This window comes from Vicugna pacos, chromosome 17, assembly GCF_048564905.1.
Source record: "Vicugna pacos chromosome 17, VicPac4, whole genome shotgun sequence".
Classification (NCBI taxonomy): domain Eukaryota; kingdom Metazoa; phylum Chordata; class Mammalia; order Artiodactyla; family Camelidae; genus Vicugna; species Vicugna pacos.
The window spans coordinates 7,852,346-7,870,160 of record NC_133003.1 but is presented as its reverse complement, the minus strand read 5'-3'; the positions used below and the strand labels follow the sequence as shown (position 1 = coordinate 7,870,160).

At 41.6% G+C, this 17,815-nt stretch overlaps 1 protein-coding gene across 5 annotated transcripts in view; it reads right to left on the bottom strand.

The window, feature by feature from the left end:
- Positions 1 to 1,938: 1,938 nt before the first annotated feature.
- Positions 1,939 to 17,815, bottom strand: part of ZCWPW2 (zinc finger CW-type and PWWP domain containing 2) — a 114,329-nt gene continuing 98,452 nt past the window's right edge. For all 5 annotated transcript variants that reach the window (XM_072940898.1, XM_072940896.1, XM_072940900.1 and 2 more), the window contains 4 exons: positions 12,456 to 12,514; positions 11,421 to 11,488; positions 5,636 to 5,757; positions 1,939 to 2,559 (listed from right to left, as the gene is read on the bottom strand). In XM_072940898.1, coding sequence (XP_072796999.1) covers positions 2,398 to 2,559; positions 5,636 to 5,757; positions 11,421 to 11,488; positions 12,456 to 12,514 — 411 coding nt within the window. In that variant the 3' untranslated portion in view covers positions 1,939 to 2,397. The remainder of the gene's footprint in view (positions 2,560 to 5,635; positions 5,758 to 11,420; positions 11,489 to 12,455; positions 12,515 to 17,815) is intronic.

Sequence of the window (17,815 nt, the reverse complement as noted above, 5' to 3'; positions counted from 1 at the left end):
AGCAGCTGCATGGCCTCTGGCTCTGCTGGAAGGAAGATATAAATCCCCTGGGGTGGGGGTGGGGGGTATGGTCCTAACTTGCATAGTTAGCCACCTGTTAGGACTCTTACCTGCGCTCCGTGCAGCTGACCATGTTCCCTTTCACAGCGACCTCCACTTCAGAGATGGAGAGAAGTGTAGGCGCAGAGAAGTTCAGCAACGCACGCGGGTCCCCCGGCACCGGGGTCTGAAGGCAGGGCGTGCTCCCGCAGTCCCGCCTCTGCGCCGGCTCCAGGTTGGGGGCCGCCTCTGCACGCGGGATGGTCACCCGTGCGGAGGGCCTGCCCGCCGGGAACCGCTCTCAGCCCTGAAGACAGAGATGTTAGCTGATCGCACCTGCATCCCACCCAGAAATGCGAAAGCCTGTATCTTCACACGGATGGGGGCTCCCCCGGCCTCTTCTTGGAAGGAGGCTGCAGTTTTGTCTGCAGAAAAGCCCATTAAATGTCTGTTCTCAGAATCACTTTGCGCGGCTCAAGAACACAAAGACCTCAGTGGACACTGCAGACACTGCAGAGGTGGATTCGGTCTGGCAAGTTCAGCCTCTCACCTATGGAATCTGACTTTGATGAGCACCAGCTGTTTGACCAAGAGGAACTAGCTGTGAGTGATTTAAGTGATCCACCAGATCAGAGTCTGTATCAAACACCTGAATGGTGGATGAAACGCTTTCAGATACGATTGGAGTCATTTTTATAGCTGGCTCAAAGAAGTAACACAGAATGGGATTACTTCTTGAGCTGTTGGGGAGGCTGTGAATATAGAATCATGCTGCCAAGGAGAAGTGGAACAGTTCTCCTAGAATGCTCTGGAGTAAATTCAGCTGGGAGAAAAAGAGGACGTCAGCCTTCACTGTTTCCCAGCGCTTAGAATTTACATATGTGTTGAGAGACCGACCCCAGTTGCTCTGGTTCTTGGACTGGTGTTGAAATGCAGACTTGGTCAAAGCATGACTTGTTTAGACTCTTCCCTGAACTCACACTGTTTGGCCCAAACTTGGCTTATGTTTCTAATCTGCACGTGTGCCCACGTCAGTGAACAGTGCTGGTAACACCAGGAACCTGGGGGCATCTTGGACTACCCCCCCGTCCCACCCCACACCCGATCTCCAAGTCCTAATAATCCACTCGTGTTGATGGAGCCTGAACCTACCTGCTTCTCTCCATTGCGGCCCCACCATCATTCAGGCTCTCGGGATCTCACCACTGAATTACCGAAGGCGTCCCCCAGCTGGTGCCTTGACCCCGGGGACCCTCCCCGTCACCCACTCTCCACACACTGCTGCCGGTGAGCATCCTCAGATGTGAAGGGGACGTTCCCGTGGCCCCCCAGCCTGTCCCACCGGTCTCCTTACCCACTGAGGCTCCTTTCCCACCGTCACTCCGGCTCCTTCAACCAACACCGAGTCCTGGAGGCTTTCTTGCTTTCTCATCTCTACTCAAGCTTTGTTTTTTGTTTTTCTGTGCAGGGAATGCCCTTCCGCCACCCCTTCCCCAAGGAGGGCGACAGGTGCAGACAGAGCTGGAGCTAGAATGCAAGATGGGTGTGCAAACACACGTGCTGACGTGCACACGCGCTGGGGCTGTTACTGGGAACCCCCAACCTTCAGGGGAGATGAGGGAGTGGTATGGCACCGTGTACTTTTTTTACTTTACTGTTCAGATTTTTCTATAGTGAAGATTGTGTAACTGTCTTTCTCTATTTTAAATTACATTTTCCCACCTTCACCTCCAGAGATTCTGATCCAGTGGGGAAGAGTCCAGGATTCTGATCTTCCAAAGACCCTCCACAGATTCTGCTCATCAGGCAGTTTGGGAACTGTGGCTGAAACAATTGTTTCCAACAGAATAAGGCAACTGACATTTTTGTTTTTAAGGAAATCCCCAATGCTATTATATAACCATTTAAAAAATTATTTCCTTTTATTTTTGCAGTAACTTAATTCTACTACAAATACACATTCTCTAAGGACATTAGATTTGAATTATCTGTAAGCATTACAATAGCATTAGCAGTCATTTTAACAGTTAGCCACATTTGAATAAAGGGTCTAAATAATCATTGTAAAGAATATATTTGTGTAGTAGGTTTCATAAATCATTTTAAATTAAGGCAAACAAGAAAAAAACTACAAATACAATAACAGAGTTTCTTAAATTCTAAATTTAAAACACAAATACCATTTGATTGACTCAGAACAATGGATATTCTCAAAATATTAAGTAGAAAGTTATTAGAAATTATCAACTTTGGGATAATGGGTACCTATTTCACTAAACATTTTTTAAGTTTTGACTTCGGGAGAATATAAAGATGCGAATGGCTTTCTAATTAACTTTTGAAAGTATCTATAATGCGCTATAATTCGGACATCAACGCATCTATTTCTTTAAACTTGTTAGTTATACTTTCAATGCATTCTCCAGCTTTCAGCTGTAGCCCATCAATCACGAGATAGTCCTCTTCACAGAGGTCCTCAGGCGAGCTGGCCGCAGGAGCTTCAGGGCCGCATTTACAAGACTGTAAAAATAACCATACAGTTCATTAGGACTACATCAAGTCTGCTTGAAGACCAGGCTTAATTATTTCACAAGTAAAACGCGAAGCAGTCCGTAACTCCCGCATCCACAGCAGGCACACGGTGTCCGCCACGCTGGTCAAACAGGGATCCCAGGTTGTACAGTAAGTGTGTTCATGTGAAAGTCACTTACTGAGTCACGTCTAAGTGAATAGATTCCCCAACATTACACGTTTTTAGTTTGATTTTATGCTTTGGAAAAATGTGGTCATTAGAATTAAAATTCTGGGAGTTTTCTCTATTTATTTATTTAAAAGTGATTCTTATGAGGAGGGGATACAAGTCAAGAGTTGTTTCAGGCACATTTTCTGAGATCACCTTGTAAGCATCTATATTCCTGACAACTAGGGAGAGTGTGTATGCCAGCTTAGTGGGAAAGGACACGGGTAAAAGAACACAACACACTCATTTATGAGATTTATAACTTCAAGGTTCATTAAAAGTAGAGGTCAATTCCCACACAACATAAGGAAAAAAATGTATGTAGCTTATACAAGTGCGTTCATGTATCAAAAATGTACCTTGTAATACAAATAATTATTCAGTAAATTCTGTCTTATTTGTATATGGGTGACCTAATTTGTGAATTACTCAGGTGGATTTTATAATGATCTGAAATTAATTCCTTCCCATTTTTTTCCCAAGTCAGGGCATGTCAATGAGCAGTAATATTAGCTAAGAACATAATTAAAAAGGTGACTCTACTGAGGAAAATAATCAAAAGTATTTCAGTGACAAACTGAAATGAATGTTGATGATCCATGTGTGTCTGCCTTTTTCCCCGTTGCTCCTCCCTGTTCACTGGTCTAAGCGCTTGAGTGTAATCAACTTGAAACCTCATACAGGAAATGAATGATGCAAACACCATCGAATTCACAACTCTGAAAAGAGCTCAGTCTCTGCCCAGAGAACAAACATGCTCAGAACTTAAAACTTAGCAGGTGGCTCTTCTTGGTGTGCCAGCTTTACCCAAAGTGGAAGGGCCACTTTCTCCTAAAAACAAAATGCGTCTTCCGTTTGAGGTGGGATTACCTTTGGAAGCCACATTAATATTTCCTACCAACTTAGAAAAAAAAGGAAAAAAAATAAATCCCTTAGGGGATCATTCTTTATTTTTAAACTGGAAATGGCTCCGGCTTTGACAGCTGGTTTCACTGCTATTCTCCTCATTTCAAAGCGAATAAGGCCCTGAGTAACCAAACCTGCATGAGAACCACGCTCATTAAACTTGGTGGAGAACAGCCCACGAACCAGTCAGCAGGCGGCACGCACCTGCCTGCCAGCAAGCTAAAGTGGTTAATTTTGTATAATTCCTCAGTGCCTTTTGAAAACCTAAAATATTACAAAAAGCCCGCTCTTGCCTGGCGATGTATTAAAACTAGATATTTGACCTTAAGAAATAAAAACCCGAAGTAATTTTCTGTTCTATCAGGTTACCAGTTATAATGGCAAAATAGAAGCCAATTCTGTGGGTAAAAACTCCAGGCCATTTCTATAAAAATCAACCTGGCTGTGTTTTTGAAAAGACGAACTGCAAAGACTGGAAAAAAACACTGTATACAGCCATATGGTGCTCAAACAAACACACATTTGCTAGAAAAGAATAATCTGTAAGTTAACTATACATATACAATATATATGTCACCAATCTATAGATCTTATTCTACAAAAGGTAAGATCTACAGAGAGAGAACAAGCTTTTTAAGAAAGGGAACTCTAATTGAGAAAACGGTGTCCACAGTCCATGGCCAATCAGGGACAAGCTCGTATCACTGATCAAGAGGATGATTCTGTCTTTCAACTCAGTGAGTGTTTTTAATGTTATTTTTATTTTCTCTTGACACTTCGATCTCAGCTGTAAATTCTGTATATTTTCTTGACTTCTAACTCAATAAAGGAGGTGTTTAAGAATCACCTTTACTCTTGCTAAAGGTCTGAATGAACTCAGCCAAAGTGGGGAAATGATCTTGTCCATCTACAAATCCACCGTTTTCTGCATCTCAGAACAGACTTGGGGGCGGGTGGGTCCTCACAATGAGAACGTGGGCAAAGAGATGCAGCAAGGAACCCTCAGCCCTTCCTCTCTCCAGTGGCTGCCAGAGCCAACGCTCATCTGTAACAGTAGCCAATTTTGGGGTGCCAATTACTGTGCGAAGCACTTTTCTGGTTTGCCCCATTTAACCCTCAAACAATCCTCTGAGGCAAGTGATAAGCAACTCTGCCAAAACACACCAGTCCTCGGTGGCAGGACCGGGACGGGGGCACAGGCACCGGGTTCCGGGCTCGCTGTGTATCTGAGTGAGTGAGCGAGAGAATGAACGAAGCCCTGAGGACCCACAGCTCCTCGTGGCCACTCGTCTTCCCCACTATTTAGGGAACAGCTGTACCACCCCTGGGGAGCATCTGCCTTGTGACTTGCTTTTCTCACACCTGCCACACTGCTGCTGTGTGTTAATGACCCGGGCTTGGCCCCTGATTTTATCTGCAGAGACACGGAGCTGATGTGCTGAGTGGTTTGTCAACCAACTTCAAATTTCTGTTGTCACATGGAAGTACTGGATGCTGTAAACACACACGGCCTTTCTCAGCTCAACATAGTTGCTCCCCCACCAAAAAGAAGACAATCTAGTTAAGGCTAGTGAAACATATCCAGGTGAGAACCTCCGCCTCCAGGGTGTTATTAAGGAGGTTTGCCCCCGTGGGGGTTGTCCCTGTGCAGGAACCAGACAGGGCAGATTTTCCAGACCGCTCTCGTCCTGACCGTCAAGACTGGAGCCCCTCAAACCACGAGCCCCTCCCTCTCCTCAAACACATTTTTCTTTTCAAAGACTGAACCATATATTCTGATTTCTCAACAGGCTGCTTAGTTTATTATCTACCCTGTGATAATCAAGGGCTCACATTTCAGAACTGAAAAAAAAAAATTCCCATATAATTAAAATGAACATCCAGGAGCAATTTCTGCCACTTAAGGAATCTGAAGGTGCTGTTCGGCCTGATAATAACCACGAAGCCTACCTTCCCTGCTGCCTCCGTCTCCCCCTGCTCCTCTTCAGCCCCTTCAGGTGCTGCCGTGGGCTCCAGGGCTTGCTGAAGCATTTGCTCCAGCTCTTTCAGTAAAATTTCGGTCTCAGAGACAACTAAAGAAACATCAGTAATTAGACAGTCAAAATGCTACATCTTAATTCATGCCATCCAGTTCATAATCTCAACCACCCCCAAGGAGGACGTTCTCTAAATGTTAGGAGATAGAAAATAAATATTTCATATAATTTTCATGTCTGGAATTGGCTTGATGCAAAATTATTATGGGTTTCCGGGTCAATCTTTTTACAAGTACCCCCTGAAAAATGTAGGTGACGTTCTTGCTATGTGTGGACCACAAAGTAGCCCTGAAGTATCAAAAGCTCACCAGAAGTTGATATTTCTTTAATAAGGAGCCAAGGGCACCAAATGAAATTGTTATTTATAGACCAGAGGTCAGCAACTTTTTTCTGTGAAGGGCCAGAGAGTAGATATTTCAAGCTTTCTGGGCTGGACAGTCTCCATCACACCTCAATTCTCCTGCTACAGTGCAAACCATATGTATCTGTATAAACCAAATGAGAGTGGCTGTGTTCCAATAAAACTTTATTTACAAGAACCGGCAGCCACTGGTGGACTCAGGGCCACGATTTGCCAGTCCCTGCAATAAACTATTCAAACTGCTATTTAAAAGGGGAGGCCTTGTAATTACGTGGCTAGGCTACACACAGGCTACGCTATTCCTAATCAAAATATCAGTGCATCTTAAGGATCTGATCTGATTTTAAAAAAAATAAACCCACACACATAAAAGTTGTGGGGTTTTTTTTTGCTATAGTGACATAAACATGTGAGTAGGCAAAAAATCTGGTACTTCATTGAATGTGCTGAGATAAAACAGTATTCCCTACCAAAGAAATTAACGCCTATAAACGTCCAGTGTAACTCTACAGAGGCGATTACTGATTAACAATTTGCAACTGATTCCCGATTTAAATAAAGCAAACATTTTCATTTCAGACAGAGTCTTGCGGAAGCGAAGACCAGGGGAAGGAGGCCAGCGTGGCCTGCCCCGACACCACAGACAGATGGAGCACCTGACAAGTCTTCCAAGACAGCAAGAGGCAAGGCCACGCACACACACCCCATCACCTTCCACTCCAGTTGTTCCCATCTGACACACAAATCCTTTTATCCGCTGTTCACTGGCAGGTCACCAAAAATCCCACTAGGCAGAGCAGCTGAAAGTTCAGGGGACCCAAGCTGGACGCACCCTTCAGTGGTAAAATATTATCAATGGATATGGAAGCAAGATGTTCTCAGCAATAACATTAATTTCAATTTAATTGTGCATGTGATATACACATCCATTTGTCTGTGTGTGTGCGTGTGTTTACACTCACAGGTATCCTGTAAACCAAGCATGTTTTAAGGTAAAAAACAGAGATTATTAATGTGAAAAGTTCCAGTTCAAAAGAATCCATATTTTATCACCATCTCCTTTTATGCGATCCACACATATTTACTGAGTGCCTTCTAAGGCCGGGGACTTGGCAGGAGTCACAGAGCAGCGAGTTTCCTGGCATCATCCCTACCCAGCCCACCTCAGGCTTTCTCTATGGAAAACTTCCAGAAAGGTTTGAAAGCAGCTTTCTGATAAGCCACCCCGCACCTTGGGATCAGCTTCTATATTTGAGAACAAAACAAACCGACAAAAACCGTAGCTCACATGTTAGCTGTCTCCACGTGGATCTGTGTTCTGTGGGAATCGCTAAGCCTAAGAACACAGCCTATGCACTGTTACACTGGAGAACATGGTCCTCCAAATTTGAGGGGTGTCAGAATCACCTGGAGAGTCTATGAGGAAACTCCAAAGCAACCCCATCTACTGAACAAGGCTTTTCGACAGGAACGCATGTTTTTATTGCAGCAGTTTTGCTAATGAGGTTAACCTCTCTTCAGGACGGACTTCTTGCTTAGGGACCTGTCACCTCATGACACCTACGTGTGGTTCTCTTCACCCCGATTCCCCAGTCCCACTCATCCCTGCTTCTCATTCTGAGTCTATGGAAATTGACGCTGACACTTAATGCACTGTTGAGAAGATGAATTTTGAGCTGTGCTGTAAAGGAAAAATGGCACACAAATATCTTTATGTTTCTAAGGCTCGACTAAAATACAACCAATTTATGATAACGCAGGTCACTGCTGAATGCTTTTGTGGGCTCTCTGTTTTCAAGTGATCTGGAAAAATATCTCCGCTGTCTTTTGATCTGAGGGTACACAAAGTAATGGATGACTTCATAAATCAACAGGGGTTCATGACACCAACTTGACTGATGTCAAATTCTGCTTCCACAGCAACAGGAGGCTTGCTATTCTCAACAGGTATTTCTATTCTGCGAACTGATGGAGTCCAAAAATAATTCTCGGAAATAGAGGTTACTGTAATCTACAAACTGGGTTAGCGAAATTGGTCAATGAGGTCCTCCGAGGATGGAGACAGGATGAATGCCTGTGCTTACTGCCTGGCCAGTCTTCATCTATCAACCCTGATTATCCTGTGCTTTTCCTGACTTGCTTCAATTTGTTGTTGAGAGTCAAGTGGTGCATGATAGCTGTTCTATCACAGAAAAATTAAAAAAAAAAAGGAGGAAAAAAAAGGATCCCATACTGAAGTCTGCATTTGGCTTTTAAAAATGAATTTTTGTAAAATAAATCAGTGTTGTTTTTCCGTTCCTGACAAGAAATAACTTATTGTTTGTCTCAATAAATTGGTCACTATTTTAAAAGCCTTCAGATTTATATTTATGAAGTTTGGGTTAATCTCTATTTCTCTATTCAGTGTTTAAACAAGCTGTTTCATCCCTCATACAAAGGGGCTGGGTTACTTCTCGCCTGGCACTGAAAACATCATCTTAAATACATTTTCAGGGCCATTTCAATATTGAAATTTTGAAGCCATTCTTACAGAGAAGTGGGGTGAAGAGGAGGCAAAAGCATTGGTTTGGTTTGGTTTTCAATAAACGACAAACCCTTCCTCCTCTGAGAGTTCAAGATTCAGATGCAGAGATGAGTGAAATCCAGGCTGACGTGGAGTGAAAAGGTCACCGTCCTGAGACACTAGCAGAAACAGGAGGCACCGTGCTGTTTGGAAAGGGGCGTGCCGGCCACCCCCGCCCCCTTTCAGCCTGCAGGTTGAAGGTAACTCCCAACCAAGAGCAGGTGGGGGCAAGGTTTGTCTTGAAGAGCGAGACAGTACCTTTCTCCCCATCACCGCCCAGCCCCAGGCCTCCAGGCCTCCTGCCCTGGCCAGGCTCAGCCCATGGTCCAGACCTTTCCTGTGCTAACCATTCTCTGCTGCGCCCACCGGCCTCAGGTGGCTGATGATCACACCCTGGGCTAACTTATTAATGAATAGTAATAGATTATTAGTTAATCCAGGGTAATCCGTCAATCTTTCTTTATTAAAACTTTGACAGACTGTCTACTTCCCCAAAAGAAATGAGGTGATGACCAACAGAAAACAGTGATACAACGAAACAGATGACAAAAACTCGAAGACTAAAAACAAAAGGAATCAAAATCGATTCATTAAGGGGGATACAAAGGGCGATAATGACGTTTAAAAGATGCTTAGACCAACTACCACTGCTGTACAGGATAACCATACATTTAGCTTTAAGCTTCTGGTACTCCAAGCAAGGAAGCAACTGTGAGCTTTGAGGAATTTTAAGAAGCTATGGGACCTTAGAAAAATCATATAACCTAAGTGCTTCTGTTTCTCCACTGATAGAACGGGCGGTGTCAGAATTCCTATCTTACCTGTCTCAGAGAGATCTTGTGAGGGTTAAACCAATCAGTAGACATGAGATGTTTAGAAGAGTGAGGACACACAGTAACTGTTACAGGTGTTGATTATCATCGCTATTATTGTATTATTATTTCATCATCATAGATGAATTTTTTTTGTCCCTGAACACTGGAAAAAAAAATTAGTTACAGGGACGACACAAATATAATACAAGATATTACTGGCAGTAATTTTCCAAACAACCCAGACATGCTCCACAAATAATTCTTAGATTAAATCTTTATAGAGCCATGAACATAGCGTTTACATTATTTAATGACTTCTCCACTTTTTCTATTATTTTCCAGAGACAGTGCTCTCTTTGTTGGATAAGAGGGCTTCCTCTGCCTTTCTTTACAGCAGATGAAGACACTGATCCTTGGAGAGGTGAAGTAGCTGCGCTTAATTAACTCCCCCCGGATCTCTAACCAAAGGGGAGAGAAGTGATCGTGGAGCATAAAACCCGTACAGGCTCATCAGGGCTGGGGCAGCAGACTGATGGGGCCTTCAGGACCTGGGGGTGCGAGGAAAGAGGGTCCAAAAAGTGGGGCAGAGTCTCAAGAATAAAACGGTATAGGAAATAGGACTGGCCCTAATTAGGCTAAGAAGAAACGAGACATATCAGAGGCTTGGACCAAGAGATCCACAGGAATATGGGTAGGAGGTAAAAAGTCTGAAGAGGGCTAAATTACTGGGAAAGAACCCCTCTTTCAGGAAGTCAGTCAGGAAGCGGCTCTTATAAAGAACAGAGAAGACTGGATGTTTCTGCTCCATAGTTCGCATGGGACTGGAGGAGTAAAATCCAGATCAGGCTAACTGCTCTCACAATGAGCCCTTGAGGCTTTCAGAGCCACACAGAGCGTGAGACTACTGAAAGGGCTTCCCGTTACGCGGGGAACCGCTGAGATGCGGTCACACTGTGACACGGGAGTGTCACTGCCGGCCCTGGACTCCCGGCGGCAGTGGGTTTCCTCTGTGGGGTCCTGTGCCAGCTGAAGGGGAGAAGGGCCCAGCTGTGGGGTCAGGGTCTCCCAGTGGGAGCTCGGTTTAGGGATAGAATGATGTTTGCTTTTCCATAGGAATATCTGGACTGATCACTTGAGGCAAAGGGAAAAAACAGCCAAGGGGGAAACAAAAAGGAACCTTATTAGCTGGAAGGCAGCAGCAGAATTAAGTTGAAGAAGAGACAGGAGCAATGGAATTCTGTTGTGCTTTAGGAGAGGAACAGAAGAAATTTCTTTTTTAAAATAACTGCTCTGCCCTTCGTTGGCCTGATCCTTTCTTGTGCTGAGACTTTACGAATGGCTTGCTTAGCCAGTTGAAATTAGTGTGTAGGATGTGGTGGTGGGGCTCCATGGGGAGGGAGTTTGGCTCCGATCACTTCTCTGGGTTTAATCAACTTTGAAACGTCTTCACAGGGCTGCCAAAGCTCCACCTTGCAAGCAAGCAGGTGCCGGCTTTTCAGGACGAAGGGAAATGCAGAAAGTGGAAAGCACTTCTGAAAGCAAAGGCTTCCTCCCCGCTTTCTCCCCACTGTGGTCTGACGCCTACGGTGGGCAATTAATTCAGCTGGAAGCCCCGGCAGGTGCTTTTCTTTCTTCTGTCCCTGGGGCAGCCCCCAGACCCTGGTACCCTGGACAGAGAAGTCTGGATTGACGTGCATTGATGCTGGTGTCTCCCCAACAAATGCTGGTACTTTATTTAAAAAAAAAATTAAATACATGACAAAGCCAGAGAAAATCTCATTCATTCGAGGGAACAGAAACTGAAAGTCATTGAAAAGCCCTCGTATGTAAATCCGTCCTAAAAATGTCTCACTAATGTTTCTCCTACAAGTAAGTTTTTTTTTCCTTCAAAGGACGACAACTACATTTGGTGAAATTAAATAGAGGTAAAAGAACTAAGAGTGGGCCAGCTTTCACATACCCAGGTTTTCCTTTGATAACGCAGCATCTGAACAAACATTTTCGAAAGAGGATTCTAAAACAGCTTGCCTAGAAAAAGAATTTGACAGATTTAGTTCCAAAAGATCAATTGTGTATATTTAAATGACTAGTCATGCATATTCATTGCTAACTGTAAATGATAAACATCTATTTCTTAGCTTGAGGTACTTTGGCTTGGTGGTTTTACACAGTATGTGAGGCAGTGAAAAAACCAAAGGGGAATAAATGGATTCAATAATAATATTGAGGTCTCACCAGGGGAAAAGCCCTAACAATCTGCTCAGCACCTTACATGGCCTTTTTCATGTAATTCTCCCTCCAGAAACCTACTAAGTGACTGTTACTCTTATTGTATAAAGAAACCGAAGCTCTGAGAAATTGAGAAATCTGACAATGTAGGAAAATGGTTGAACATGACAGAACTAAATTCTGTCCGACCGCAAAACCCGTATTTTTTTCCACTACACTCTGTTGATGACTTAGTCAGAGAACGTTTGTTCAAATGCGTTTTCTCTAAACATAAGAGCTTGAGAAAGCCACTTAACTTCTCTAAGCCGCGAATTCTTCTTCTTTTAAATGGAGTTAATTACGAGACACCCCCTACCTATTTGATGGGGTTACTGCGGTGTAACACAGCGCTGATTACCATTCATTAAAAAAAAAAAACTGTATGGCTGGTTCAATGATAAACATGAAAACTTGTCATCAGTGGATTGTTATAAAGGCTTGTTTCTGGTTCGCATTATCGAGTTTTAAACGAAAACCCTGCTTGTCATCTGGTTGCTCACATGATATTAATCTCTGGAAGTTCTAGTTCAACATATTTGTACAAACATGAAACCTTCTCCATACTTCCAAGACTACTACTTATCATTTTATTCTTTTAGAAAATTTAAAACACATTTCCCTAGAGAAACAGAGTTAAGAACCAGGGGGAAATATCATATAAAAATTAAACCCGGCATATATATTTCAATTTTATACAGAGTGTTTAATTTAAAAAAAAAAATCAGACCTTTTCCTTTTTCTAAATTTGGGCTTTTTCTTTTCAGTCTTATTTTTGGAAACTTGCATCTGTAAAATAACAACAAGAAAAAGATGAGTTAGTTCATGTGGCATATGATGAGCTCAGTATAATAATGGATTCTATATGGTCCAAGTAATTTAGCTCAGAAGAGACACGCTGGCCCACAGCCCCAAACAACACCTGTAACTCTAAGTCACTACTTCATAATCACTGCAATTGCGCTGATTTGCTTGGTTCCAGGAATGGTCGCCTGATCCAAAATGAGTGCCTTCCCCCTGTATCCATTCTTCCTTCCTCACCTTCAAAACCACATGAAAATACTAAGTAAAACAACTTTAAAATTTTAATACATATATGATCTTTAAAGAAAGAAAAAGAAATATTCAGATGCCAGAAACATGTGGAATGCCAAGCTGTATCAGTGGGAAATGACATGGTGAAGACCTCCAGGGAATGTGAACCAGGAAAGGGCCAAAAGGGCTTGAGATTGGAGTTTTAATGTCTAAACAAAGACAAGATGAAGTATGTCGAGGAGCCGGAACCCTCATACATTCCTGGCTGGACTGGGAAATGGTGGAGCCACTTTGGAATACAGTTTGACAGTTCCTCAAAATGTTAAACGTAGAGTTACCCTCTGGTCCAGCAATTCTACTCCTAGGTATACGCCCAAGAGAAATGAAAACACATGTCCACATAAGAAATGATGTCTTGTCAAAATGATAAAACTATAAATACACATAACAGCATTCTTCATAACTGCCAAAAAGTAGAAACAACCCAGATGTTCATCAATGGACAGATATTGTAGTATACCCATACAATGGAATATTATTCAGCCTTCAAAAATAATGAACTGTTGACACATACTACAACATGGATGAATCTTGAAACCATTACGCTAAGTGAAAAGTTAAAAAAAAAGTCAGACACAGAAGGCCACATGTTGTATGAGTCCATTTATCTGAAATGTCCAGAAAAGGCAAATCCACAGAGACAGAAGTGGATTAGTGATTACCAGGGTCCATGGGGAGGTAGAAATGGATAGTGATTCCTAACGAATGTTAGGTTTCCTTTTGGGATCATGAAAAAATGTCCTGAAATTAGATAGTGGTATTGGTTGCATAACTATGAATCTACTAAAAACCACTTAACTGTACATATTATAAAGAGTAAATAAATTGTATCTCAGTGAAGGTCAGAAATTTTTAAAAAATGCAATGACATGGAAAAATTGAAAGTAATGAAATAGACACAATATATCAATGATTATTAACAAAAGGAACCTGACGTAGTGATTTTAATGTTAGAAAAGAACAGATGTTAAGGCAAAAAAAGCATAATCAGAGATAAAAAGAGTTATTATTTAATGCTAAGAGAAACAATCTACCCCAAAAGTATAACAGTCCTGAACCTGTATACACCTAAAATCTTAGCCTTAAAATATACACAGAGAAACAGACAACTACAAGTAGAAATTGATGAATTTACAGTTAAAATGGGCTATTTTCATTTACTTCTAAGAAATTATATCTTAATAATAACTCAAGGAAAATTTATATGAAACATTCAGGGAATTCATGTTATTATGATGCTAGAGACTAAGTGGTCTTTTTGTGATCTTCAACCTCAAAGTAATATTCAAATATTTTTTTCCAGGACTGTTTCATATACATACAAGGTAGAAAAGCATATAGAAATATTATTGTCTAAATCATTGATCTACATCTCCAAAGACAATGTAAAGCTATCATTTCTATCTTGTTTGTTCGGGTTTTTTTTTTTTTTTTTGGAGGGGGAGATAATTAGGTTTATTATTTATTTATTTAATTTTAATGGAAGTACTGGGGATTGAACCCAGGACCTGGTGCACGCGAAGCATGTGCTCTACCACTGAGCTATATACCCTTCCCTCTATTATTTCTGTCTTGAAATTAAGCATTGGCTTAAATTATAAGCATATTTGAGTATGAGGTGAGAGGATTGCTACAAAGGAAAATAAAATTAAGGTAACAAAGTGCAAACTGCTTTATAGGTTATTAATAGAAAGAAATACTGTTAGACAACTACCAAAAGTCAAGAAGAGTTGTGTTGGTGGTAAGAAATTCCTCTTCTGCTTTGTTAAATACTCCACAGCAGCCAAAACGAACATGTCAGTACTTGCCAAATGGTCTAGTATATATTTTCTGACTAAATGACCATTTTGCATTTCAGGGTCTTCTTTTGTTAAATAATGCTAAAAAATAACTACCTCAAGGTATCTGAGGGAAAATTAAATTAAATAACATGCCAGTTAGTTGATGTTCAATCATTGTTTACCACCAGCCCACCAGGTCAGTGCCGGAACTCTGCCCTTCATCCTTAGATCACAGGACCGAGGGAACTTGGCACTTTGATATGGCTGGACTCGGCCAGCCTATTAGTTCCCCAAGGCTGCATAACAAATTACCACAAACTTGGTAAAGCATCAGAAAATTTTCCTCTTCCAGTTCTCCGGGATAGATGTCTGTCTCTTATAAGAACACCCGTCATTGGATTGATGGCCCACGTAATCCAGGATGATCACATCTCCGAGTCTTCACCTCAGTTACACCTGCAAAGATCCTTATTCCAAATAAGGCCACGTTCTGAGGTTCCTGATGGACGTATCTTCTGGAGGCTACTAGTCGACCCACCACAAACAGACACTAAAGATTACCTTATCCATTCTATCCTTTCTACTTCGCTTCCTGGGTGGCATAGCTGATTCTCCCATGTTGTCTAGTCCAACGCTCCGCAGAGTAAGAGCCACAACGTGACCGGCTCAGCACATCTGGCAGCTTGTTAGGAATACAAATACTCATGGCCACTCCAACCCTACTGAAGCAGAAACTCTGGGGTGGGGCCCAGGGATCTGTGTTTAAATAAGCTCTTTGGGTGATTCTTAAGCAAACTGAAGATTTCCAGGCAGTGGTCTAGCCCACACCCATTCACACATCTTTACTACTATAGATGTATCAAGGCTTTTAAAGAAAACAAAGCAAGTATTCATTCTTTTCTTGCTGGATGTAAAAAACAAAGAGTCATATGTATAGAGAGCACATGACACTCATCGAAAAATATATATATTTAATGATTATTACGATTGCAAATGATAGAACTGCCTTTCATTGCAAAGAACTGAAAATCCGTAAGAACTGTGTTTACATTCGGTTTATAAACTCTGCATAATGCATAAACTGACTTGACGCCACACATTTCCTTAAGTCACTATTCATCTACATTAAAACCTTTTTATTTTCAGGCAAGAACAAGTTTGTTAGCTAACGCTGTGTTAAATCTGAGGGCGTAAAATTTTCATTCAGCATTTTATGCTCATAGAAGATATAAATGTGTTTTGTAATCTTGTGAGAATAACTGTCAGTTAATAATAATCTTAACTAAAGAGCTGCCTACTTTGACGGAAAAGGGAATGTGTACCTCGAATAATGTACACAAACTCCTTGTCAAAAGTCATCACACAGAAGCGAAAGCCAATATTCTCATTTTCCTTTCGTAAATCTGCTGGGAAAATATGCTTGCAATAGGATGAAAACTGGTTTCAGGCAACATTGTAAATGATGGCTATTACTTAATCTGAGGATCTGGAGAGTACAGATGACACAGTTAAGTCTTCGAGCCCGGATGATGTTTATTTTTAACACTTTATTGAAAAAGGAGGGAAGGTTGAAATGATCATTGTCTAGCCCTACTTTAAACATGATTTCAACAGATCATCTACAAATCTGGACTTTCTTACATAACCGTCCGTCAGTGACCAGTGCTCCAGTGCGGTCCATCTTCAGTAGAGGCCGATTTTGCTGTGAGATTTGGACAGTGTCAGAGATCAGTCCGTGGCAATGTGACCTGTAAATATCTTGCTGTCCCCTGCACTACCTCTTCCGCCATCTGTGAGTTCACGCTAAAGCACCATGTGGATTTCTCAGCTTTGAGGGGCTTACCAGAGAAAACAGTGGAGTGTGTGTTCAAGGAGTGAGCTAAGACACAGGAGAGCCTTTTCCTTAAAAATAGAAATTGGCCACTTGGCCACCTTAAACAGAAGGCATGAAAAGGCCATCTATTACCACCTTCCACTCCGGGCTGAGGACGGAAGGGACAGGACACCTCAAGAAACACTGTGATTATACACTTCACTGATCATTTTTAAAGCCTTGGACTTGATTGTTTTTAAAATAGCCTTTGGCTATCTATCTGTACCAGTGATAGTACACAGAGATAGCACAGGCTGTACTCGCACCGATGGAGAGCTTCAGAATACTCGGGACTAACAGAAACAGGGTGTCCCGAGAGGAAAGGTCCCCGGGAAAAGCAGAATGGATGCCAGCTGTTCATCTGACTGAATGGAGCCAGTAAATTAGATTATTTGACCTGTAACTGGACACCGTCTAAACACTCAAGTCTGCTGGGAACAATTCCTATTTGTGTATGGCTTTTCCTAAAGTCACTGGATATTTTAGCAAGAGGAAGGTTAGGAAAAGATAAGGTTTCCAAGGAAGATTTTTTTAGGATTGACATATTTCAATTAAATTTAAAAAGCTGATGCACAGAGAACCTTTGATGAGTCTAGTACCCATATTAGACTTTTCTTCTGGATTACAGAATAGATGTTGAGATCTTTGTGATCTGTTTTACCATTTTTCTCTCCAACAACTTGAGCAGTAAGGGTAACTGGCCTGATCCTTGAACCTACGATCACTGTCAAGCGTTCTGAACACTTATCCTCAGCATTAGGCGAAAGAAGATGATCTCTCTTCTACATAGGAACAGACAAACTCTGCACAGTAGTACAATTTTTTTTAAGGAGACTATCTGCACAATAACACAATTTAAAAAAAATTTTTATCTGGATCCAAGTCTTTACACTGGCTCTCTGAGGATTGCAGAGGTTAAAATGAAAGACATTCTTGCTCCTAGATTCGTGGAAGGACATGGAAGATACATCTGTTTGATCTGGCTGTGTGGGGGAATACAGACTTAAGATGTATATCCAATATACATATTTCATAAAAGAGTAAATTATTTTCAAAGCAATGTGAACGTATTACTACATAAGCCAAAACAAAAATATTACCCAAAGTCATTATAATTACAAAGAATTTAATAGTAATAATTCATAGGTCTTCAGAGAAAAGAAATAGGTTCGTGCTGTCTAATATAAATAATAAGTTGGAAGACTTGTGGGCAGAAGCCAAATGCTTATAAATTGGAAATTATAGATTAATTCCAAGTGATTAATTCTAATAAGTTCTAATAAGTTCTAAGTAAATTCTACTAATTTTCAATGGCATATTTTTTTCCAATGATAATAATTT